Raw genomic sequence first — 26,356 nt, 5'->3', positions numbered from 1 at the left:
TAAAAAGTTGGCGATATTTATCAAAAAATAACACATCGGACACACTACGGTGTGATGAGACAGACAGCTAATGTCTGTTAGTGACAAGGCTGTTAAACTGACAACTCAGACCACTGGTTAGGATAAAATGAGCAGTCTAACAAATGGATGGAGCGATGGAGAGATCAATTCTTAACGCCTTAACAACAGCAGCGCTTCCTGATGTAAAATACATTAAAAGCTCCAGAAATACAATACCCTACTTTTCTTCATTTTTCACACCTTTCTAAAATCATTCTGTAAGCTAGATCAGACCCTTTGGGCGAGCTGGCTTTTACTCCCTGAATTCACCGACACACTCAGCAACTCAGCCTTCGCACTGTAATACCATTCATACTGCTTCACAGCTGTTTACAGTGGGAAATAATTACTGAATAGCTAAAACAAAATTTCTGTCCCAAAGTGCCTCATTAACCTCATACATTTAAAATTTTTCCAAAACTCAAGCCTGATGCAGAAATTGATGATACTGCTTTATGATAATAGCCAAATTCTTTTTTTTTTATCTTTAAAAAAAAAGGCATCAAATATTCATAAAACGTTGTGCTCTTTTCCAGTGTGCCATGCTATACTACCTTGTAAGTTGCATATTTCCACTGCAGGTTGGCAAAGATGTTTTCAAGTAGACAGAAAATTGTTGTTTACGGGTCGTTTCGCATTAATGTTTAATCTCAGCCAGGTTGTGATAATGGCTTTGAAGCTGGCAAACTTTTAATTTAAGGACCGAAAATGGCAGCACTTTGGATGTAGATGATTTAAAATCCAAGAGACTGCTTTTATATTCTGCTCCTTCTTTATCAAAGGTTCACCTGCGCCTTTATCCATCTTTTCTCTGCAGCGTCGCAGTGGGTGTGGGTTTCTATGGCAACAGCGAGACCAATGACGGTGTATACCAGATGACCTACTCCTTGTACAACGCCAATCACACGCTGGGTGGAGTGGACAGTCTGGTATGTAAAGCATCATTTACAAACATATTAGTGTCACACAATTAACGCTTCACATATCTCTGGACGGATGAGATTACATCATGTATTAGTTTGCAAAAATAAATTGAAAGCATTTGATTAAATTCCCGCCATTTCATAACATGCATGGTTTATAAATGAGTGACCAATGAAGCACGACTCAAACAACTCTGGGTGAAGACTTCGGAAAGGCTGGATGTGATGTATTCCCACACACAGGCGCACAACCACACAGGCTCCAAAGAGAAGGAAAGCCCACAGGACTCAATTTAGTATGCCTTTAAATGTTTTTATGGGTTTTTTTTATAGCTATTTACGGCTACACACAAATTGACAGCCTCTCCACACATAAACCTCGTCCTCTGAGAGAGACACACACTCCCTCTGCCTGCTCCACCTTCTCCTAGCCTCTGTGGCTTCAGCAAACACAGAGCCGTCCTGTCTTTTATGCTCAGTTAAGTTCACTGTGTTTTTTGAGGATTCTTTAATTTTGTCCAGATGCAGTTTTCCATAAGAAACGCCATCATTTGACACTTGATTAGGACTCCAGTAAAGACTAAGACTAAATTCCAAAATGTGGAATTTTACACTGATATCTACTGATATTTAAAAGTGGTGTGGTGGTTAGCCTTCCAGTCTGGGGCATTGTCTCAGTGGAGTTTGCTTTATTGCTTCTCCCCCAGTCCAAAGAAATGCATGGTGTTAGATTAACTGGTGATTCTAAATTGCCCATAGGTGTGAACGTGAGCATGATTCAGACTGGAAAGACTTTTTTTTAATGATTTTTTGTGTATTCTTGGCACTAAAGAGGGCATAAATATAGACTAGAACAGCCTTTTATTGTCATTGTAGATGTAGAATAAAATTATAGGTGCTCCACGCTAACTGTGCAGGAATAAAATTTAAATAGTAACACACTATATACACACTATATAGCAAAAACAAACAAACAAAATAATATTAGTACTGGCATCACTTGTCAGACTTCTTTTTAACACTGGTATCTGCACTTAACCCATTCTTAAAACTGTTATCTTCTAGTTATATTTGCCAGCAGTAATAGAACATCGTGTAGCTATTAATTGTTGAGGTTTTAAAGCCTTCACTGTGTGTTCTCATCAGGCGTTTGACCAGTGTCGATGCAGGAGCAGACCCAGGATAACTCGCTGTCAAAGAGTAGGGATTAAGTCTCCATTTGTATTAATGGAGATTAATGTAGTGGTGTGTGAGACACTCAGCGTGGCGACTCGACTTGGCCTCGGTAATAAACACGTCTCGAGAGAGCCTGCAGCGCGCTTTCTGCAGCAGTGTTCTGTGGCATGTTAGGACATCTGATGCTGATGATTAGGGAAAATAATCACAGATTTAAAAGGAGAGTGGTTCTAAGCTGTGGGACTTCATCAATATTTTAAACTGGAAGCATGTAAGATCTCTGTGACTGCTGAGGTTGAGATATCACTTGGGCTACTCTATTTGGTCATCTGGGATTAGTTGCTACCATACTGTACAACACACAAGTTAGCATTTTTGATTTATTCCATTTGATCAATATAACCGCATATTAAGCTTGTATTACTATAATAAAGAGGCAAAGATGCATCTCTTGGCATTTCTAGATTTTATTTATTGTTCTCTGATTCTCTGCCAATAATTTTGGAAAGTGGACAAACACATTAGTTTATCAGAATCCTAATAATAAGTGGAGAGAAATCAATAATATATTGCATATTGGAGCACTTATCAGTATGTTCCTCTAGGGTGTGTGAACTTGTGCAAGCACTTAATTGGACATAGTGGCCTTTATTTGGGCATCTTATGTGTGTGAATGTGCATGCCTGTGTGTGCATGTGCATGAGTGAGTTCATTGCACGCTGCTATAGACTCTTAAGGAGTCTAATTCTTGAGTTGGACAAAGAGCCCAGTGTGCCACACACAGTTCCTAGTCTCCCCCCACCTAATCAACCATGAGCCCAGGAGACAAAGCCCTTTGATGGGTAGAACAAGGAGCAGTGCAAGCCCGTCTGATTGGCAGAGTCGGGGTTAAAATCGGCATTGAAATCATTGACAATGAAGGCCTCTCTGCCCTTTTGACCACGCAAATGCCTTTTAGCCCAGCTCCTAGAAAGTTTAGAAAAGGGGTAAGCTCAGAATATAAGTGAGAAAAGGAGGAAAGTTAGGTTCTTTGTCATCAGATGCTTTTTTTCCTCTGCTGCTATTGAGAGTTTCATTAGTAACGGTCTGGAATATATGCTTATGATGTGTTATGGAGACAGACTCACACGGAAACCTGGAAAAAGATGAAGAAGGTGGCTCGAGCAAATGAATACGGAGGAATAGCGAGAATATAGAATATTACTCTGGTTTTAAATTGGAAAAAAATAGAGAGCCAAATACGCAGATGAAGGATGCACCACAGCGTCTAAATAACAAACAGGTTATTAAAAGGTTATTAAACAATTAATGCTGCATAGCCAATTACAACTGGTGGTGATGCTGAAACTATAACAATTGCAGTTGATACACACAGCTTACCTGCCTTGCATGCACACAACTTGTTAGCTAGGACCAATCATTTTTATGCAGACTTCCTAAGTGGTGCTTTGGTCTACAGTACATAACATCAACCATGCAACATACTATATACACTAGTCATACATAGTGAGAATCTGTGAACAACTCTCCACTCTTAAGCTCAAAACAATAAAAAAAGATGCACACTTTACAATAGGGCTGAACGATTATGGAAAATAATCTAATTGCGATTTTTTGCCCCAATATTGCGATTGCGATGCGATATGCGATTATTTTTTAAGGTCTTTGTCTTCTGTATTATTAAACAAAGACAAGCAATACATCATATAGTATGGCCAATACTATATTACATTAATTTTAAACTGTTCTTTCCTGGAAGACAGACCTCTGTTATGATGACATGAGGTGATGCATGAATTGATGACTGACATTTTTATTTAACTTCTTCAATCACAACAGTATATTTGAACATACACAATAGTTTATTTTTAGCTTACAAACATCTGAGCATAAAGTGCTGACAAGGAACCCTGGTGTAAACATTAAAATGAAAGTCAGTACAATGTGCAGATTGCAGAAATATACATAAAAAAAATCAGTGGCTTTACCACACTCAGTTTTTCGACATCTGTGAACTACTAGACAGTCATTCAATTAAAAAATAATATTAAATAAATAAAACTAATAAATAAAAAATACACACATCTTAGTCAGTAACATTACACATAAAGTGCAAACATAATAGCAATTGTATAAACACACACACAAACACGCCTTTAAAGTTTAAAGGCGTGAAATTGGACGGTCTAGTTCTGATTAGCGTCACCGCTGTCTCGGTGGAGTTTAATAAACTCGGCCGTCTGCTTCTTGCTATCTAAAATATAACCAGACACTGGTGTAAATTCTCGACTGTCTCATACTTCTGTTTAATAAGTTTTCTGTTTGACGTTTAGTCAGCTGTGTGAAAACCAAGGAGGAACCCACCCGGGGGATTAATAAAGTTTTATTTTATCTAATCTAATAACTTTAATCTCAGCCAAACCGATTTACTCACGAACAAACAAAACACTGAAAAAAGCCCAACAATAACATTTTTAGGTTGTCTAAGTGACTTATATATCACGTTTAACCCGAGCAGCGAAACTCCGCGGTGATCTGAAAATGATGTGCCGGGAGTTGTGCCGTTCTCGGCCGCATCAGTAACCCTCGAGCTCCCGGCTAGCTGTCGAGCTGGTGGGTAGCAGACGCCTCTGAAAACGTCGAAGCACTTTTGCAAATATGGGATATCTTGATAAACCGAGCAGATATTTGATGTTTACACAACTACTTTCTCGCCTGAAAATATGTTAAAAGTTTATTTTGTGACCCAGAAAGATTAGTATGAGTAATTTTAAAACTTAGTAGCGGCCGCCATTGTTGGAAACTGGAGTTTGGCTGGGCCGCGCTATGAATTCTGGGATATGGTAGTAATTTGGACAGCCTTCGGCGCGTCGCTGTGACGTAATCGGTCTACAAATGCGGCCTCAGGAGGATGCAGCCCATGAATTTGGACATGTCCAGAGTATAATCGCAGCCTTTGCGGTTAGAAAATTGCACTTGATCATGTCGCGATATTATCGCAAATGCGATATATCGTTCAGCCCTACTTTACAAGTTTAGTTCAGTTTGTTATAAAAATTTAACAAACTCAATTCCCTCTGAGGCAGACCACGAAATAAACCTATTGGGAAAGTGAGTTTAAAAAAAAAACACTTGCATTTCAGCAGCATTGCTTTCGAACAGTAATGTTAGCTCTGGAAACTGGCCCGCTTGGATGCCTTTTAGTGGTAATGGGACTGATCTCATATTTGGAGTGTTTAAACACCAATAATAACTCTGCGGGTGAAGGATGTTATTAGAGCTTTTGGAAAGCAATCATCCAGTGGACTAGGTCAGTGTCTGGGTCAGTAACTGAACAATTGGCCGGAGCTCAACTAAGGTTTGGATGCTGGCCTGACACCATTTTACACCATTCTCACTAGAAGCTTCTGTAATAACACAAAACGGTAAGCTTTTCGTTATACAAGCTAATATTGAAACACAATTATTTATTTATTATAGTTATTTTTGTAAATACTCCTAGTGTAAGAACCTGATGTTTAACTCGCTTATATTAAGTGTCAAAAAACCTCAACGGAACATAAAGAACATATTCAAGGTCACATAGAGCCCTATTCTGTCCAGGTGAATTTATTATGGTTGTAGGGAAAGAGTGTTTCCGGCCAAGCTTCTGGTATTTTATGAGCACCTTGTATGCCCATATTTACAGCCTGACCATGGTTTTTCTTCTGTCTCTTAGAAATGACATTTCTCAAAGAAATTTAAGTATCTTGAGGTATTGTTAGGGGTAAAGTAGAGCTGGCGATTGACATGTGTGTGGCCTAGACATAAGCATCAACATCTGGGGATTAAAATTTAAATTGATGAACAAGTGTCAAATGTTCCTCAACTGACAGCAACTTGACGATGGTTCCAAAACCCATGTCGGTAAGCCCTCAGACTGTTTTTGTCCCATGTAAAATATGTAAATGCATATTTATATGGGGCAAAAACAGTCTGTACAGATGTAATCACCATGACATCACCAAAAGATGTAGTTCTTCTAATAACGATGTAAAGCTGGTTCAAAAATCAAGTCAGTCCACATGAACATGTCTAAAGGCACCAGACTGTTTTTGTCCCATGCAAAATATCTAAACAGCTTCACATTGTTATTGGAAGAACTACAGCTTTTGGCAATTTCGTGGTGATCACATCCATCTCTACTTACATACAGGTTTATAGGAAAAGGTGAATTTGTGTTCACTGCTGTAGTTCTTTTACCTAGAAGTTTGTAGTTCAACATGACAGCATATTACTGCCATTGATGTGACTACCACAACACCAGTTGACTAAACTGTGCCACAAACTACAGATTTTCATGGAGTCTGTGGTACATGCCAGTTTTGCTAAATTTACGACTATTCGTTGGTTTTCTGCAAATGTAGTTGTTTCATTCAGTGTAACTGGAAATGAGTAGAATTAGAAGCATGGCTTGTTTTTATAGGCCTATGCGCATGTGTTTAGCATAAATTTTCTCAAGCAAAACACTCTTTTTGAGGATTGTAATAAACTGTTGCAGTCAAAGGGGAATTGAAAGTCCAGCACCAAAATGTACAAGTTAATTTAGAACAAACAGTTGGACTGTGGATGGTTTTGCTCATGTATAGGGAATGGGAGAGGATTTTGGATAACAGGAAAGAGCCTGAAAGCAAAACTGCTCTTCCACAGTAAGGAGACAACCAAGGTGTTTGCTGAGGCAGTGGACTGCATCACTCTGTGTGTAAATATCTAAATTGGAGAAAACCAGCGATGTGAGACTTATCTTTATCAGAGCAACTGATGCTTTACCTCAAAATGTGTAGAAGAAGTAACAGTTTTGCAAAAACTTAAGGAGAAACATCATCTTTGAAAACTTGTTCAGTCTTTCATCAACAAACTCATAAACACCACTAATCCACTCTGAAGGATGACCTGCTAGAAGCTTCGTGATCATTCAGTATCAAACTTAAAAAAGGAATTTATTTTTAAAGAGATGTTTTCAGAGCTTCGGTACCCAGTGGTGAAGATGGTCTCTATCTTTAACTGTGACCGAGCTGCCAAGGCACTTCAGACCCATGTTCCATTTCACGCTCTAGCTCCCACATTCAATTTTAATTGAAGAAACTTTTCTCTTCTTCTATCATACAGACACAATGGATTGCAGAAAAAAGATCTGATTCCATATCTTATCCTTTTTTTAAATTTCAAAAATACAGTCAAACGGTTCTCATTTATCAAGCAATTACGAGACGATTGTAAGTGATTCTGTGATGCCTGCTCAGCAGCACTGAATTTTTAAAAAGGAAAACACTACAAAGAATTAGAAATTACTCCTTTTTTTTCTTTTCTTTTTACATGGTTCATCTCAGAGACGAACACTTTCTGGGAGGTTTGTGCCTCAAATTTGAACTGTTCTTTTACATTCACTCTCTGTTTTGTGATCCCTCATCTCTCTGAGGCATCACTTCCACAGAGACATACCAGCCCGAACAGGCTTAAAGATAGAGATCGAATTCTAGTGAAGAAAGTGGCATTTATATTCTGTAGAATCTCAGACCAGGGCTTAACCCTTGGGGGGGTCCTAAAAAAAGTACCCCTTATGAGGTCCTAGAGCCAAAAATCGACCTTGCCATAAAAAGTGCTATAAAAAGATTATACATTAATATTTTTTTCCACTTTAAATTAGCCAATATTTTAGACCTACTTCTCCTTGAAATATTCATATAAAGTTTTAATTATATTTCGCGGATTTTAACCCTTTATATCCCGGTTTTGTCACATGAGCGCACGGCCGTTTTTGGCGAAAAAAATGAAAAAATGAAATATTTTCCATAAAATACATTTGAAAGTTATATTTTATTGTACTTTTAATTAGGCCTTTGGATGGACCAAAGATTGGCACCAACAGTCATTTCGATCGCCTTTTATTTTTTTTGCAGGAGCGCATTTCATAAAATGCACACACTATCGGTCCCAATCGACCACGCCCAAAAAAGTGCTATAAAAAATTTATACATTAATATTTTATTCCACTTTAAATTAGCCAATCTTTTAGACCTACTTCTCCTTGAAATATTCATGTCAAGTTTTAATTACATTTCGCGGATTTTAACCCTTTATATCCCGGTTTCGTCACATGAGCGCACTGCTTTTTTTGCCCCAAAAACATAAAACTTGAATATTTTCCAAAAAAACCATTTGAGGTAATATTCAATTGTTATTATAATTAGGCCTTTAGATGGACTAAAGATTGGCACCAACAGTCATTTCGATCGCCTTTTATTTTTTTTTCAGGACCAGAAAATGGTCTCCAGGCGGCAAATGCTCCTCCTCTAGGTCGAAATAAGTGCATTCTTGCCGGGGTAAGTCGCGACGATTACCGGGGCACGATCACCGGGGACTCGTTTTTGCAGCACACACATCCGATACCACGTGACAACAAATACGTCATTTCCTGTTGACTACAAAAAAAAAAGCACCCTCATACGGTCCTAGGGGCCGAAAATGGTCCCGTCCGATCAGCGGGCGAAGCCGCTGCTGCACGCCGGAAATGAGGCTTCATTCCCCGCAGGTCTGTCCAAGCAGCCCGCTGTTTTCCAGCCCCGGGTCAAATGTGGAGCAAGGGCGCCACCCGGTGGACAAATAAAAAAATTACAATTCTAAGGCCTCTTGTCCAAAACAAAAATGAAACCTAAGCCATCACCCAGATGTTAACGGTAATAATTCTGCAGTGAAAAATAGCGTTTATAATGGAAGTCAATGGGGCGATTTATGGCTCTAGGACCTCAAGTGGATGGCGGTTTGTAGCTTAGCCACTTTAAGCTAATCGAATAAACGGAGACTGCAATTCTAAAGAAAAAAGGAAAAAAAAAAGGGTTGGAAGGTTTGGCTATATTCTATTCAACACAGTGAAAATGGCCTAATATTAAAAAACGCTGAGGACGAAAAAATGGCCGTAGGTCTCCCTGAGGGCTAAACAAAGGAAACATTTCTTGCCTGAAATGTGTACAGGCCTTAGGAGACAGGATGGATTAAGTTACCCGTGGGCATTACAATACGTCATTGGAAAAAATGATGGCGTTTTGAAAGATGGACATGGCAAATGGCAAGGTTTTCTGTAAGTAGGATCTGAGACTACATAACTGTTTCTCCCCTTCAAATGATGCTCAGGGGCTTTAAAATGTGTAAACAAGAGTCTGCACATGATTCCCATTGATCTGTATTTTTTTCCATTTCCTGAAGCGAGAATCTACATTTGAAACGTCACACCCCATTGTCATTTTTCTCTGCTTAAGGTTACGCATATTTTATCCGAATAATGTCACGTATAATGGTTCTTTAGACTTTTTTCATTGTTTGTTGTTTACCCTCTGGCATGTAGAAATGAATATCCCACAAGAAAATAGCTAGGCACTGAGTACAATCTACTGTAAATTGTTTGTTTAGAAAAGATGTGAGGCGGAAAGTACTTCTCCGTGCCCTTAAAACATCAGTCTGAGATAAAGGCTGAGATGACTGGAAAAGGGGAATTATATCTTCTTGATCGGTGCGGATCAACCCACACAGTGAGTATCAGACCAAGATGAAGGAGAGATTAGCAGGATTGTCTGTCTCCCTGGGCATTTTAGATAAGATTTTTACACAGGAGGCGAGGATCAGATATGTGCTTTCATTTTTCATCTGCAATTTCATCTTCTCAGTTTGAAGAAGAAGATGTATTGATGAGTGATCAGATAACAAAGTACAGAGTGCTACATGCCTGTGCATACGATCTGTTTCTTTTTGTAAAACCCAGAAGCCACTGTGTGCTGGATTTCTGTCTGATTATTCTTATGGCAATCAATCAAAGTGATAACTTTAAATGAAAATTAAAAAGGTTTGCTGCGATTAAAGTGATCAATTTCTTTGAGAATACTATATTAACGTCCTCTGAAAACATTCACCCATAAATCAGGAGGCGCACCAGTATGAATGATGTAAGGAAATGTGATGTTTTCACAGCACTGTGTGCACCCCATTATTCAGCAGCTCATAGGAGCACTTTCAGCAGCAATAACTTGTAGTGATTATTTTCTGTATGACTTTATCAGTCTCTCACATCGTTGAGGAGGAATTCTGATCCACAGAATGATCCTTCTCTAAAACATTGCTTTAGTTAATTGGATTTTGTGGGAATTTGTTTTATCCACAGCTCTCTTAAGGTCCCAACACAATATTTCAACCAAGTTGAATTTTACTGGCTCATTGCAACATTGTAATTCTTTTCTTTTTCAGCCTTTCTGTTGTAGATCTGCTGCTGTGCATTGGATTTTCCCCCCCAATGCCCAGATGGCTTACAAGTGTCTACACTTGGATCCACCTAACTCTACTTTAATCACATCACATCTAACTTCCTTTTCTGTCTCACTATAAGAATGGACGAGTTCTTTAAACCTGTGATTTTCAGTAGTTGCTCTGCTTTTATACAAGTATGTCAGGTTAGATTTTTTCATTAAGGTAATCGACATCTAATGACTAATTTTGTAAGGAGCGACCTTATGGAATAGCATCGTTCATCAAAAGGATTAACAACATGCACAACTTTATCAAAGTTAAATACAAAGGAAGATGAACTAAATCAAACTTCATCTGGTTTCTCTTATGTTTGGAATTTTGACCTGGGTAGTCAGATCACACGAAAAGGAAATGAATCTGCATTAATAGCAAAAAAACTCGATTTGAGGCATTCTAGTAAACATTATTCATGTTATAACGAATTATGTCTAATATCGTTCACTTTTTGAAAGAAAAATATAGTTTTAATTGTGGGCAGTCCAATGATTCGTTTATGAAGACATATTTATGAAAGTTTAGCAAACAATTCTCAATCAGCTGCACTTATCCTTTCTCTTCCTTTTTTCTCATTATGTATTTATTCTCAGCTCTTCCGTAAGCTGTATAATGTGGCCCACACATTACATGCAAAACCAACTAATTACTGCTATCCAAACTTTCCTTTTAGCTTCAGCAAGCCTTGTCCCTGACAAAGCCAACAACAATATGAGTAGTCTTGCTTGTGAATGCCAAGTACCCAGAGCTGAATAAGAGCGCTTATTTCCCTTTTTAATTATCTTATAGCAGGTTGTCTCCACGAACACCATTTCCCTGTAAACAACTTCTCCCTTCAAGCAAAGTACACAGTAATTAAACCCAAGAAGATGGTTCGATATTTGTTACATAAATACTGTATAATGTTGTCTTGGCCATAAATAAAAATGTGATTTGTCACAATAAATGTGTCTGTTTGCTGTTTATCTGTTTGTTGTTTGGCTTAGGGGATCACTCTTCCTTTCGGGCTTAAACAGGTAAATAAACTATAAGTCTCATAGTGAGGTGTTGGTTTGAAAAAAATATCTAACCACCAACAGCAGCACTAGCAAACCTGCTGTTTTGCCTCTGCGATTTCTAGTTTTGGCTGTTTTCCAAGCTGATCTGTTTACTTAAACTAAAACTGCATCAACATGCACAGTAGCCCAGCTCTCCCACACGGTCCTCTGTCTGAGCTCTGCTGCTGAGTGGCAGCACAGACCAACCTCCATGTTTACGAAAAATCTCACCTTTGTCCATAATTCTGGGAACTTCTTTCAGGCAAACACATGACCTCAGTAATAAAAAAAACACTGTCAGTACATTATTATTTTAGCAGAAAAGTCTGGCATAGAAAACATTATGCTGTGTTCAAACTTGTATGTTTTGCTGACAACTCATTAAAGCATCAGTTGTATTGATGAGTTTTCTGTGAATAAGACTTCAAGCGTTAAAGGCTGGTGGGTTGACTCTATGGCAGCACGGTGGGTCAGTGCCTCATAGGATACTTGATTTGAACCCAGACAGAGTCCTTGTGTGTGGAGCCTGCATGTTGTTCCTGTGCTTGCTTGAGTTTTCTCCAGGAGCTTCGGTTTCTTATTGCCATGAAGAAAAGCAAAAATGTTGTGGTTAATGCTAGTTGTCTGACAGGTTTATGAAAACGCTTTATTACTCAGGGCTATAAGCTAAATGCTAATGAGTGTGCAAGTCTTGACATGTTCGTCATCTTACACTAACAAGTACAAGTTGTCTTCAGCAGTGGTGTGCAACACTGAGTTATGGCATCAGCTTTTGCATGATGTGGGGTTACTGTTGTAAAGGTCTGTGTTAGTATCTTTCCAGGTGCTTAAATCTAACCTGCATGTTAAAAAAAAAATCTATAGTGCAAAACTGGATGAGAACACACTAAGTAGTCATTTGACTTTCAAGTCATTTCTCTTCCAAGGATTTGAGTGCTTTGATTCATAATCTACGATGTGGAAACTATGAAAACCATTTTTTTTAACAATTGATTTTTTTTAGATAATTTTAAAGATGTTTTAACAAAGCGGTGGAGAGACTTACTGACCAACAGAGAGATGTTGCCATCCCCATAAAGGTCAGGCTATTCCCTGACCTTTAACCACGCTAAGCGCATGGCTAAAGGTCAGGGAGTGGCCTCAGATTGATTGCGTTTCCTGCTTCGTCTGCTTTTGTTGGAGATGTTGTAAACTAATGGAAGTTCATACATGTTGAAGAAGACTTCTCACTGCCTAAGCATTTAACACATGAAGATGAATTACTTCAATGTTGATTTCCTACACACACACACACACACACACACACACACACACACACACACACACACACACACACACACACAGCTGTTTCATATGGACTTTTCTGTTCATTGTTCAGTGAAAAGCTGAATAAGAGCAGCTGTTGACTGACCGGTTGAGTGCCTCACTTTAAGCAACAGAAAATTTCTATATTTAGAATATTATTAGAAGCATATTATACTTAGTATATGTAGTCCATTGCTACAATTCACTGCTGTTAAGTACATTGTTTCAGACAGATAGATAGATGAACTGTTTTTACAGCCTTCTGCAATCCAGTCCTTGTACCTGATAAGATAGCTTTAAGGACTTTGTTACTAGCTGCTTTTGCAAAAACACATAATTTGTGAACTTGTCAGGCATGAAATGGTATTTTTGCACCAGCAAGGTGATTCTGATAGAGCTATTGGCATATCTTTGCAATGTGTCCTTAAAAAAAAACAAAAAACATGGACTTTGGCATGTTAAGTGCAAAAGAACTGTCAAGGTTGCAGACGAATACTATCTGAGAGTCAGAAGAGGTCAGAAACAGGTTAAAACTGTCTGTTTTTAGCCCTTTGTAAAACACAGTGGAGGCTCTGTGATTGTTTTAGGCTGTGTTTGAGCCATCAGCTTTTGATCAACCATGCTGTACCGTCTGGAAACTGTCTGATTGCTTCAACAACAACAGTAAAAACATAAATGAATAAAAAAGCAAGCACACATTATTAAAGCGGTTCATCTTGACAGAGAAGGGGATAAAAGACTGCCAAAGGAGCTGTGGAATGTCCTTCAAGAAGTTTAGAAAACTATTCCTGAAGACTACTTATAAAAGTTAGAAGAACACTTGCCTAAGAGAGTTCAGGCTGTGTTGAAGAATAAAGGTGGTCATACCAAATACTGACTTTCAAGCTTTTTGAAAGTGAACAAACTCTCTTTTTTGCCTTACAGGTTGGATTTTTTATTTCTGTGTACATTTGCATGTTTTTCAATAAATCACCACCTAATTTTCCTAAAAAACACAGAAAGAAATTTAGTTTCTCAGGACTTCTATGCAGTACTTTAGATAGATCTATTAATGTATTATAATACCATTGACTCATACCCTCTAACTGTATTTGCTGTGTCAGTTAATCTTACCCTACTCTTTCTTCTTGTGCGCTCCAGGTTTCAGGCACCATGGGCAACATGAGGAGTGGGCTGCACCAGCACCTTGCGAGGCTTGATGAGATCTTTGCAACACGGGGCGACTACGTGCAGACCCTGCAGTTCATGCAGCAGATGGCTGACAATGTGATCAAACAGCTGCTCGGACTGTCTGACTGGGAAAAAGCTAAAGTGGACCTGGCATCCATTGCCGATCAGTCAGCAACCATAGAGTACTACAGGTGGGGAACAGAAGAGTACATGTGTCAAGGTTGTACTGTGTGCGAATCTGTTTACTCGATGCTATAAAAGTGTCTAGTTAAACAGGAGGAGAAAAACACCCAGAGCTCGAGGACAGGATTCAGGAAGGTTATTTCTGTTGGTGCACGTTTCCGTTGCCCTGAACATTTTTAACGGTTTAAAGCTTCCCAGACACGTGGGAGGTGAAATTTTCAAATTTATTTATACAATGAAAATCAGTAGAAAAGTGTTTAAGGAATATAATTATTAATAACTTTGGAACAAGTTTACTTTTCATACATACATGCAGTCTTTAATCAGTTTATATGGCAAAAGTTTATCTAGAAGACATCTAAGCATCGGTGCACCTAAAAAGCTAATTCATCAGTGTTATGTTAAAAAAAATAATCCAAATAAAACAAACTTGCATATAGTCATTCACATTCATTTTATAGCTGCAATGAGCAATTTAAACACGGTAGAATAGATTACTTTCTACATGCTATGACCTGAATATCTCACATAATATTTATTGGGTGGGTTTAAATAATAATGCAGCTGTGTTTGTGTGTGTACCTACATACTGCATGTGAATTATCTTCCAGACAGTTCTTTAGGATGTTCAAAAAAAGCATCCTATTGAATAATTAGCAATCATTGCATAAATGAAAACAGCAGCTATTACTGCAAAAACGTGTTAGCGGAACTATTTTCCGAGGCTTTGTCTCACTGTTGTTACTCTCATCGTCTTAGAGGAAGAAAATGGGCTCATGTCCAGTTTTTATTTTTATTCTTGAATAGGCTCAGTGGTGTTTTCTGTGGAGTCTGCAGTAACAGACAGGCTTATGTGTTTGTATTGATCTGTAATGTGACTCCTTTGCTCAGCCAATAAATCAATACCCCGCATAGCTCCATGCTAGAAGTGTAGGCAGACTGCAAGCAGACAGCCAGACATTGTAAGCTGTTAATGGACTCATTATCACTGCTGCACTCCAACAAATAGTTTCTGTGCGGTTGGCTGTGTGTGCTTCCTGTTTTTCTTTTTTCTTCTTTTCTTTTTCATGTTGAACTTATAAAAGCCTGTGTGTTGTTCACTCTTCCAGTGTTGTTTTCTTACTTAGTCACAAAAAGTAACATTATTACTTCCAGGAATTGCTCAGTATTTCTTTTAACTGTGGCCCAATGCAAAACTACTGTTCCTAACCATTCTTAGTTTACCATGCAGTTTTATTCTCTCTCTATTGATCTGTTTTTACCACATCAGGTTAAGATATTGACAACATCAGTACCTTTTTTCTTTATCTACATGGTTTCTAAGTGGAAAGAACTGCCCAGCAGAGTTTACCTGTTCTCTCTGTGCTTGTGTGGGTCCTCACCAGGGGCTGCAGCTTCCTCCCACGGTCCACAGACATGCCTCTTAGATTAATTAATGATTAACTGGTGATTCTAAATTGGCCGTAGGTATTAATCTGAGTGTGAATGACTGTCTGTCTCTGGGTGTTATCCCTGTGATGGACTGGCAACGTGCCCTTCACAAGGATAAGCGATTAAAAATGGAAGAGCGATTTTTCATTGTTATTCCTGTGTTTTGAAGTCAGATACATTGCAGACAGTTAAATATTTGTGTACATAAACACTTTCAAAAGCCAGATTTTTTTCTCATGAAATGACCTGACGCTTAGATGCAGGATCCAGTCACCTTTGACCTGTCTGTGAGGGTAAACAGGTAGAACTTGAGCAAAACATCAGGAAAGACTGACAAATCTCAGTGTGTATTTTGTTTCTTGAGGAAAAGAGGTCTTGCTTTTTATTATACATACATGCCGCCCGTTCAACCTCCTGCATGTATTCATGCTTTGCTCAGACTCTAATTAGATTAGGATAACATAGACAACAAGGTGGCAGCGTTACTGAAGTACCTCCCATGCTGATGCCCCAGCTTCTTGTACTGTCCCCTGCCGAGGGGGGGAAGATAAAACGAGGAAGGAGATGGCGGCGAGGGAGAGAAAAGGGGCTAAAAGGGAAAGAGAGAGAGGGGAGAGAGATTAAAGAGACTGACGAAGAGGGGGAGGAAAAGGAAAAAGATGGAGAAAAGATGTGAGATGGATTCTCTCAGAGGGGTAGAAACTCTGGCTGGTGAGAAGTAGAAAGAAATGATTAAATACACAATAAGAATATACAAAGTGATGTCAGAGTTATGTATGCAGGGTGGAAGATGAACAACGATGGAAATAGACAGGAAATTAAACTGAAACGATTCCCCACAGTTTGTATTTTTCATACCATGAAACATTCAGCCACATGGATTTGAATCCATTCATTATAAGCCATCTGGACAGGTTTACTATGTCCAGCCACAAACTGTTCGAATAACAGATGGTTACAGTGAGGTGGACAACTCTACCACGTTATACCCGCGAGCACGAACACACTTTCACACACGCCTCTAATGCACGTATCCGATGATGTGAAATGAGGTGCAATACTTTACCCTTTCTTTCTTTTCCTGCTTGTCTTTACGAGTCATTTTTTATTTCACTAGGTTCCAACATCGATCGAATTTTTCTGTATGTTTTGATTAATTATAATAAGAATGATTCTCTGCAGAATAAATGCTTGTAAACCCTGTTTTTTAACAGTTGCTAAACCACTAGCTAGCACAGAGGAGTGAGGTGCAATTTTAAACAATTATGTGGCAGATTTACCTCTCAGAATTCATATTTCTGTATGTGTAATTTAAAATAAATTGGTAGTGATGCCTGCTGTGAAAGAATGTTGTTGGTTGCTTTCAAGAGAAACCCATCTCCAGCTATTGACAACAAAGGTATTACTACGGGTAGAAATAAAGGCAAAACTACAAAAATAAAAGCTACATTTCAGAAACTGAATTTCTTTTTAACCTCCCATGTTCCATCACCTCCCATAAATAAAAGGCATTCACCAGCAGCAGTTTAATTTTGTGGTCTGTCTGTGTCTGCAGGTGGCTCACATACCTGCTGCTCCTCATCCTGGACCTGATCATCTGCCTGCTGGCCTGTCTGGGACTGGCCAAGCAGTCCCGCTGGCTGCTCACAACGTGAGTATATACCCTGTAACATTGGGCTATTTTACAGCAACAAGCTATCTTTTTGTTCACATGAAAAGTGGTAATCTGTTCCTTCCCCCCAATTCTTATATGTGATATTTTTCTTCTCTTTCCTTGCACAGCAGGAGGGAGAGACAGTGGGTGAAAAGCAAAGGCAGGATATATAAAAGAAAAAGTCAGTTGGGAGATTAGTAGGCTAAGCCTTAACTAACTGTGTGCTATTATGGAAATAAAATATATTCATTTTTCTTTTCTGAAAATATTCAATTTTTCTATTTTTTTTTTAAACAAAAAATAGAGATGAGTTGAGCGAATTAGTATGAGTTGGTGTAGATGAAGGAAGCTTGAGGCGTGGTAAATGTCTGTGAACAAAGCAGCAAAGCACTGAATTACATCCTTGCTCAAACACTCCTCTTCTAGCCATTTCCGTATTCCCTTTTCTTTTTAGCATTGCCAGCAGTGGGTTGAACTTGTTCAGCGTTACTGTCTCAGTGGCTCTGCTTTGCAAAGAGGTTTGGAAAGCAGGGGAGAGATGAGATGTTATCAGCAATACAACTTCCTGAAGATTATTTTCCCTCTTTAACACTTGACCTGTTCTAAATAGGCTGGGCATGAATTACATTAAACAACAGTAGGTACAATTTTATTGTATCTCCAGATTATATAGCATGTAATTTATACCTTTTTTGTTGTGGTTTTTAGTTGTATCACACTAATGCTACTCTTTAGGAGTGACAAACATCCAGAATGAAAGATAAATATGTGACAGCACATGCCAGCTATACTAAAACATAAGCAGTAAAAGAAAAAAAACACAGTAATACATTAACAGGTGTTGGTTCGTCTGCCTTTTAACAGGCGGCCAGAATGTGCAGCATGTTGGTGTTAATGAACCTAACAATCACTCTCCCACACACTGTAGTGCATGTTTTGCTGAAACGGAGCTTTCACAGAAAGAACATGAAATCTGTCCTGCCTTCATTCCTTCATGAGGCATCCTGTCTCTTGCAATCAGTCATTTCAGGGTGTGAGTTCTGCTAAACTTGCCCTACTAACCACAAATGCACTCGAAGACTAACCCTATACACACACACACACACACACACACACACACACACACACACACACACACACACACACACACACACACACACACGCACAAACACACACACACATAAGATGAGTCAGTGTGAAGAGTGTCTGCCTTCCCAAGAGATGCAGTCTTCCACTAGAGTGGAAGTGGTTGGGGGCAAATTACACTCTGGAGGCCTACCAACTCTTTCTGGTACATGCCGTCTGGCTGGGTGTTACTGTGACATACAGTAACAGCTTACACCTACACGTTAGAGATTTATAAAGCTCACTGTCAGAGAGATGTTTATTTATGGATCTTTTACAACTGCTTGTTTTTGTGAAGAGGCATTTGTTGCGGTCGAGTTTTTCAGCCGTGATTCTTTTTATACGCCTTTAACGTGGCAAGGACATTTTGGTTTGGTGAATAAAAACTGTCATCTCAAACCCGGATACACAGAAACTATTATGCATATTCGGTCTGAAAGTGCTGTAAAGTATAAAAAGCTTCAAGTGCATGTGTATTCCTAAAGTAAAGGACAGAGGAAATTTAATTTCCCTGGATGGCGGAGATCATTAGGACTGTGATGAGCAAGGATTCGCAGCGCAAGTTGCGTTAAAAGTAATAAACGGTTTTTCAGGGGAGGCCTGAATTTCTTAAGTAACCTTGAATATCCAGATTACGAACTCAAGAACACTTAACAAGCCCGAAGCAAATAAAGAGCAGGCTTTAGTTCAGGCAGCCGAGTCTGCTTCAACGCTCACATGACTCACTGTAGAACATTTCCAGCTCACCCTTTTAATCATGGAGCTGTAATTAAGCCTCATTATTGTGCTTGTATACTGCTGATTTGCATTTAGAGAAATGTAAAGCAATCTGAATTGCACTTTCACGGGCACAACAAAGAAGTGCTTTTAATTAACATATCTGACAGATGTTCAATGGCAAGATATTTCATTCATCTTACATAACATGGCATGAGTAATATCTCTTAAAGTCTTGGAAAGACACTAAAAATGACAGAATAATACTATGAGCTGGGAAAAAATACAGCGCTTTTTGCCATATAATGCCTGTTAGTATAATTGAGCGTTCGATTATGTTGTCCTAAAAAACATATCAGTCAACCATCTCTTACTAAATAGTTATATAAATTTAGAATATGTGCAGCATTAATGTTTGGCTTTTATCTTCTTAGCTAATTGCTCATCAAGCATAAAACATCAAGCTCATCTCAGCAGGAAGTGGGAAGTGACAATACTAATTTTCCCCTCAAGGGAAATCTAGATTCAGAGCCCACGGTTAGGTGCTGTGGTGGGCGTGGGGCTTCTGAAATGCTGACAGCAGTAGTCTAAACAAGCGTTGGTATGTCTCTCAGGTTAGTGTGTTTGCACTGCGTTGAATTGATGGTCTAACTACACCTCTGTGATCAAAAGCTTGCATTGTAAGTCTGTCACTGGGGGGGGGGGGGTGCCATGTAAGTGCAGCAGCAAGCTTGAGTTGGGTATCCTGAAGGGTCCCTCACTTCACTTCATATTTGGAAAAAATAAACAAGGAAGTGAAAAATAAATGAGCCAGGGAGAGATAATGTTCCTGCTGTAGTGGAAAACCTTTAGCATATGTTGGCAGTTTACCCATTAGTGCTGGGGTAAACATTGAAGGAGGTAATTGCACAGATAAACCTGTTCAACTGCTCGTTAATGCAAATATCTAATCAGCTAGTCATATGGCAGCAACTCAGTGCATTTAGGCATATAGATATGGCCAAGACAAACTGCTGATGTTCAAACTGAGCATCAGAATGGGGGAAAAAGGTGACCTAAGCGACTTTGAGGTTGTTGGTGCCAGACTGGCTAGTCTGACAATTCCAGAAACTGCTGATGTACTGGGATTTTCCCAACAAATCCCAGTAGATCATCTCTGAGATTTCCAGAAAGTGGTTTGAAAACAAGTCAATGTCCAGTGAACAGCAAAAATGTCTTGTTGATGCCAGAAGTCAGGTTGCCATTTTTGTCAGTTAAGAACAAGAAACTGAAGCTGTAGTTCTCACAGCTCACCAAAATTGGACAATAGAAGACTGGAAAGGTCTGGTCAGGCTCAGGCTGCTGATGGTGGTGTAATCATATGTGGATATTTTCTTGAGATACTTTGGGCCATTTAATACCAGCTGAACACTGCTTAATGTTCAGCTAGTATTAAATGGGCAACAGTGCACTCACTGTTGAACATGACAGTGAGTGCACTATACTCACATGGCCGCCACAGTCACTAGATCTCAGGCCATGTCCACACTAATGTGTTTTCGTTTGAAAACGCATCTTTTTGTCTCCGTTTTGGCCTTCCGTCCACACTGAGACGGTCAAGGAAAACGCTCTCCAAAGCGGATACGCGTGGCAGTGTGTACGGCAAACCCGGAGCCTTTTCGAAAACGATGACACATGCATCATGTGATGCAGTCATGTGACCAATTAAGCTAAGATAGCGGAGGGCATTATACAGCAGTTCTTTTGTTTGCGCTCAATTTTGACAGCCCTATTAGACATTAATATCAGTTTGTACATGACCAGATAGCTTTTCTTCAAATTCTTTAACTCAATCGCTTTTGCAACTTCGTACTTTTGTGTTACTCGCAGCGACAACTACACCTCATTGTTAGTCCACTTAAAAAACTCGGTGCTTTTCCTCGACATTTTGCTGCGACGTTTCAAAGAGCCAGAAAGTAACTAAACGGCAGACAGAATTGACGCAGGTCGAAACGTCTTGCGTTTCACGCATGCGCAATACTGGAACTTAGGCGTTTTCTGCCGTTTCAATGTGGATGCACAACTCTGTGAAAACGACTGAAAATGATAGTGTGGACACGGAGTGTTTTCTGATGAAAACGCCGTTTTCTAATTTATCCAGGCTAATGTGGACGTAGCCTCAATCAACGCAATGTTTCTGACATGTTGTTGAATCTATGCCAGGAAGAATTAAAGCAGTTCTAAAAGAAAAAGTGGGTCCAACCAAGTACAAGCAAGGTGGACCAAATGAAGTCCTCAAGAAAGACGCATCATTTTCGGTTCAAACTACCCTGTCCAAACTAGCCCCTTGTGTCAAAGGTGTCCCATAAGGAAGTGTGCCGGAGCCTTTGTGTTTTTCCAAAGATAATATAGAGTTTATTAAGATAAATTTCTTAAAAGTTTAAGGCACTTGCCCGAAGGAAGGAAGACAGGGATACATTTAGTTACTTTTTGTAGAAACAATTTATATTCACATAATAATTATACTATACTAAGTATAATCATCATAATTATACTTTACCTTAATTGTACACACTGACTAAGTAAATCCATATTACCACAACTGTCTTCATAATTAAGACATTTTAGACAATAAGGTCAATCTCCTAAATTTGCTCGGAGGAAATAAACACAATTTAATGAGTTGCAGTCCAAGTTAGTCTGTGATGGTTTGTAAGATGGCAATCACAAGGTGGAAGCCAAAATTAGAAACTGAGAGAAATATGTGATTACTATGTCAAGCTAATTAGCACTGGCAGTGAGGTCTCAGTACCCATGCATATCTGCTCTGAGGTCACATCTCTATCATTTTGCTCAGTTTTAATTAGAACATTTAATGGGGGCTTGTGTAAGGATGACAAAGCTTTCACTTTCTATACATTTATACAGGGAGTGCAGAATTATTAGGCAAATGAGTATTTTGTCCACATCATCCTCTTCATGCATGTTGTCTTACTCCAAGCTGTATAGGCTCGAAAGCCTACTACCAATTAAGCATATTATAGGTGATGTGCATCTCTGTAATGAGAAGGGGTGTGGTCTAATGACATCAACACCCTATATCAGGTGTGCATAATTATTAGGCAACGTCCTTTCCTTTGGCAAAATGGGTCAAAAGAAGGACTTGACAGGCTCAGAAAAGTCAAAAATAGTGAGATATCTTGCAGAGGGATGCAGCAGTCTCAAAATTGCAAAGCTTCTGAAGCGTGATCATCGAACAATCAAGCGTTTCATTCAAAATAGTCAACAGGGTCGCAAGAAGCGTGTGGAAAAACCAAGGCGCAAAATAACTGCCCATGAACTGAGAAAAGTCAAGCGTGCAGCTGCCAAGATGCCACTTGCCACCAGTTTGGCCATATTTCAGAGCTGCAACATCACTGGAGTGCCCAAAAGCACAAGGTGTGCAATATACTCAGAGACATGGCCAAGGTAAGAAAGGCTGAAAGACGACCACCACTGAACAAGACACACAAGCTGAAACGTCAAGACTGGGCCAAGAAATATCTCAAGACTGGTTTTTCTAAGGTTTTATGGACTGATGAAATGAGAGTGAGTCTCGATGGGCCAGATGGATGGGCCCGTGGCTGGATTGGTAAAGGGCAGAGAGCTCCAGTCCGACTCAGACCCCAGCAAGGTGGAGGTGGAGTACTGGTTTGGGCTGGTATCATCAAAGATGAGCTTGTGGGGCCTTTTCGGGTTGAGGATGGAGTCGAGCTCAACTCCCAGTCCTACTGCCAGTTTCTGGAAGACACCTTCTTCAAGCAGTGGTACAGGAAGAAGTCTGCATCCTTCAAGAAAAACATGATTTTCATGCAGGACAATGCTCCGTCACACGCGTCCAAGTACTCCACAGCGTGGCTGGCAAGAAAGGGTATAAAAGAAGAAAAACTAATGACATGGCCTCCTTGTTCACCTGATCTGAACCCCATTGAGAACCTGTGGTCCATCATCAAATGTGAGATTTACAAGGAGGGAAAACAGTACACCTCTCTGAACAGTGTCTGGGAGGCTGTGGTTGCTGCTGCACGCAATGTTGATGGTGAACAGATCAAAACACTGACAGAATCCATGGATGGCAGGCTTTTGAGTGTCCTTGCAAAGAAAGGTGGCTATATTGGTCGCTGATTTGTTTTTGTTTTGTTTTTGAATGTCAGAAATGTATATTTGTGAATGTGGAGATGTTATATTGGTGTCACTGGTAAAAATAAATAATTGAAATGAGTATATATTTGTTTTTTGTTAAGTTGCCTAATAATTATGGACAGTAATAGTCACCTGCACACACAGATATCCCCCTAAAATAACTAAAACTAAAAACAAACTAAAAACTACTTCCAAAAACATTCAGCTTTGATATTAATGAGTTTTTTGGGTTCATTGAGAACATGGTTGTTGTTCAATAATAAAATTATTCCTCAAAAATACAACTTGCCTAATAATTCTGCACTCCCTGTATAGACTAGCTATAACAGAAGTTTACAGCAAAATATTTTTTAGTAGAGAAGAAAATCCCCTTCCCACTCTGATTTAATTCAGTCACTTGACCTCATCCTTGAATGCATTTACTAGCATCATCTGACCTGCTCATTGAACTCTGTAACTTTTGCACTTGACTCAACTTTAAACCCTATTTTCCTTGTATCCCATTGATTCCCATTCGTCTCACAGAGCACAAAACTGAATAATTTATTTTAATTTCACTTTAGTTTTAGGAATAAAGCTCTAGTTTGCAACAACAGTCATCACAGGGCACTTTACAAAGAAGAGTAATTACCTTTTCTCTATGTAGTGTTGAGAAGACATCAAACAATAAACACTCATCAACTGATGGGCTCAGTTACCGTAGATCAGAAACATGTAGCTACAGAGCCAAAACGAGGAAAGACTGGAAAAACAAAGACAGAGAAATGCACGGTGAATGAAAGAGAAAACTCCTTTCAACACAGAGCAGTTTGCAGTTCATGTGCCCCGCTTCCCATTTACATTGGGTCTCAGTATGAAAAATTCTACATACCACTACACACGCTTAAGTCATCTGAACATTTTTCACAGGACTCTATCCAGTGCTGTGAAAAACCAACTGGAACCCATGATTTTTTTCCACAATTTCTTTTGCTGTATAACTTTGTCATAAACCAACATCATCATCGCATTCTCTTCTTTACAAATTTGCTTCAGTTCACTGATTTGCAGGTATTCATCTGTGCACTGGTCTCTTTAGATCCCACCACAATATTTCAATCAGGTTGACTTTGGCATACAGAGAGGTTGACTTGATGTCTCCAGACTACCCAGGTTCTGTGACTGTGAAACGAGCCTAATTAGCATAGCATAGCATCTTTATTTATAATGCACTTTACATCCGACAATGTTAGCCAAAGTGCTACAAATATAAAACAAAGAGAAAACAGTTTACATATAGAATATCTTAAAATTAAAAATAATATAATTAATAAGAAACATATTAAGAAACATCAACAAGTCCTGCTGTGCTGAAAGCCAAGGTGAATAGATATGTTTTAAGACGTGATTTAAAAACAGATAAGGAAGGCGCCTGTCTAACATGTAAAGGCAACTCATTCCACAATTTTGGTGCTGCCACAGCAAACGCCCGATCCCCTCTGAGTTTACGATTAGTCCTGGGCACGCTTAGGAGGAACTGGTCTGTCAACCTGAGGGACCGGGAAGGTATGCATGGATGAAGAAGCTCAGAGAGGTACAGAGTGGCAGCATTGGACAAACATTTAAAAACCAAATAAAAGTAGCTTAAAATGGATCCTAAAATGCACGGGCAGCCAATGAAGTGAATATAAAACTGGGGTGATATGCTTGCATCTACGAGTGCCAGTCAAAAGACATGCTGCAGCATTCTGAACTAGCTGCAGTTGAAAAACAGAAGATTGACTCACCCCATAATAAAGAGAATTACAGTAATCCAGCCGAACGGCTACAAAGGCATGGATTACTGTTTCAAATTGCTAATTATCATCCTTCTACCACCGCGCTTGACAGTTAATATGAGGTGTTTATACTGACATGCTGTGTTTTTTGGTTTCGTTTTTTTTTGCCAAACATGGTCCCATATGTCTAAAGAACGTTGTTCCAGAGATCTTGTGGTTTGTTCAGATGCAACTTTGCAAAATTAAGCTGTACTGCCTTTTTCTTTTTTGTTACAGATGTTTGCTTTTCTCCCGTTAACTCTTCCAAACAAGCCATGCTTGTTTAGTATTTTTCTAACTCTACTGTCATGAACTTTAACATTAACCAGCTAACTGTGGCCTGTAGAGTTTGAGATGTAGCTTAACTGTTTTTATATTTTTTTGTGCAGTTTCTCTGAGCATTGCAAAGTCTGGCTTTAGGGTGAATTTGCTGGGAAGATTGGCAACTGACTTGTTTTCCAGTTGTGAATAATCTTTCTCACTGTAGTATGATAGGCTTCCCTGTGGACAGCAACGGTTGCTTCTCTCAGGCTATTCCTTTCGCCTTTCTTCTTTGGCATTGTGATAACACAGACCTGAATGTTCCAGACCAGCAAATTGACCCAAGACAAAAAAAAAAAGAAGAAAGAGCTATTCACTCATTGGAAATAACGGTTGGAGCATTTGACCATTGCTGTACAAGCTGCCAACTTTTCTTACATTTACAACTTGTCAAACCTTTGTCCACATATCCAAAGCTAAATTCTTTTACACCGAAGAAAATAAAATATACGCCAAGACACAGCTGCAGTGTGTAGGTTATCATTCAACTTATGGTTGTCTTAAGAGCTTGAGAAAACAAGTGAACTGAAGAAGCATCTTAGGTGAACAATGAAAACATAAAGAAGTCCAGTTTTCTTCATTGTTCAAACTCTTATGACCCTAAATTAACATCCATCCAATTCAGTACCCATCCCAGCAGCCATGGGGTGAGAGCCGGTGTACACTCTGGACAGGCTGCCGGTCTATTGCAGGGCTAACAAGCCTAAATTAGCCTAAATTGCCAAAATCATTTTCTATGTTAATGTATGTATAATAGTTAATCCACCAGTATGCACAAGCTCTTTATCAAAACAGCATTTTTAATGCTAAAATATAATTGTTATGAAAGAATTTTCTAATTTGTTGTTATAACTATAGATATAGATATCAATATAGATATAGATAGCTAACGGTAGCGTTTCCATCTATGCTGACAATGTATTCCTGTTACTGTCAAACAAATTATTGGTGCATCACCAAGATGGTGGC

General features: G+C 39.1%; 1 protein-coding gene across 4 annotated transcripts in view; it reads left to right on the top strand.

The window, feature by feature from the left end:
- The window catches only part of ttyh2 (tweety family member 2), a 70,816-nt gene that overhangs the window by 29,468 nt on the left and 14,992 nt on the right, over positions 1-26,356 (top strand). For 2 of the 4 annotated variants that reach the window (XM_076887657.1, XM_076887658.1), the window contains exons 3-6: positions 878-989; positions 11,474-11,503; positions 13,970-14,190; positions 17,169-17,264. In XM_076887657.1, the coding sequence (XP_076743772.1) occupies positions 878-989; positions 11,474-11,503; positions 13,970-14,190; positions 17,169-17,264 (459 nt within the window). The remainder of the gene's footprint in view (positions 1-877; positions 990-11,473; positions 11,504-13,969; positions 14,191-17,168; positions 17,265-26,356) is intronic. The other 2 variants (XM_004556689.3, XM_004556688.3) reach the window with 1 other exon arrangement.

Source organism: Maylandia zebra, linkage group LG8 (genome assembly GCF_041146795.1).
Source record: "Maylandia zebra isolate NMK-2024a linkage group LG8, Mzebra_GT3a, whole genome shotgun sequence".
In the NCBI taxonomy this organism is placed as follows: domain Eukaryota; kingdom Metazoa; phylum Chordata; class Actinopteri; order Cichliformes; family Cichlidae; genus Maylandia; species Maylandia zebra.
This window is presented reverse-complemented; position numbering and strand designations above follow the sequence as displayed.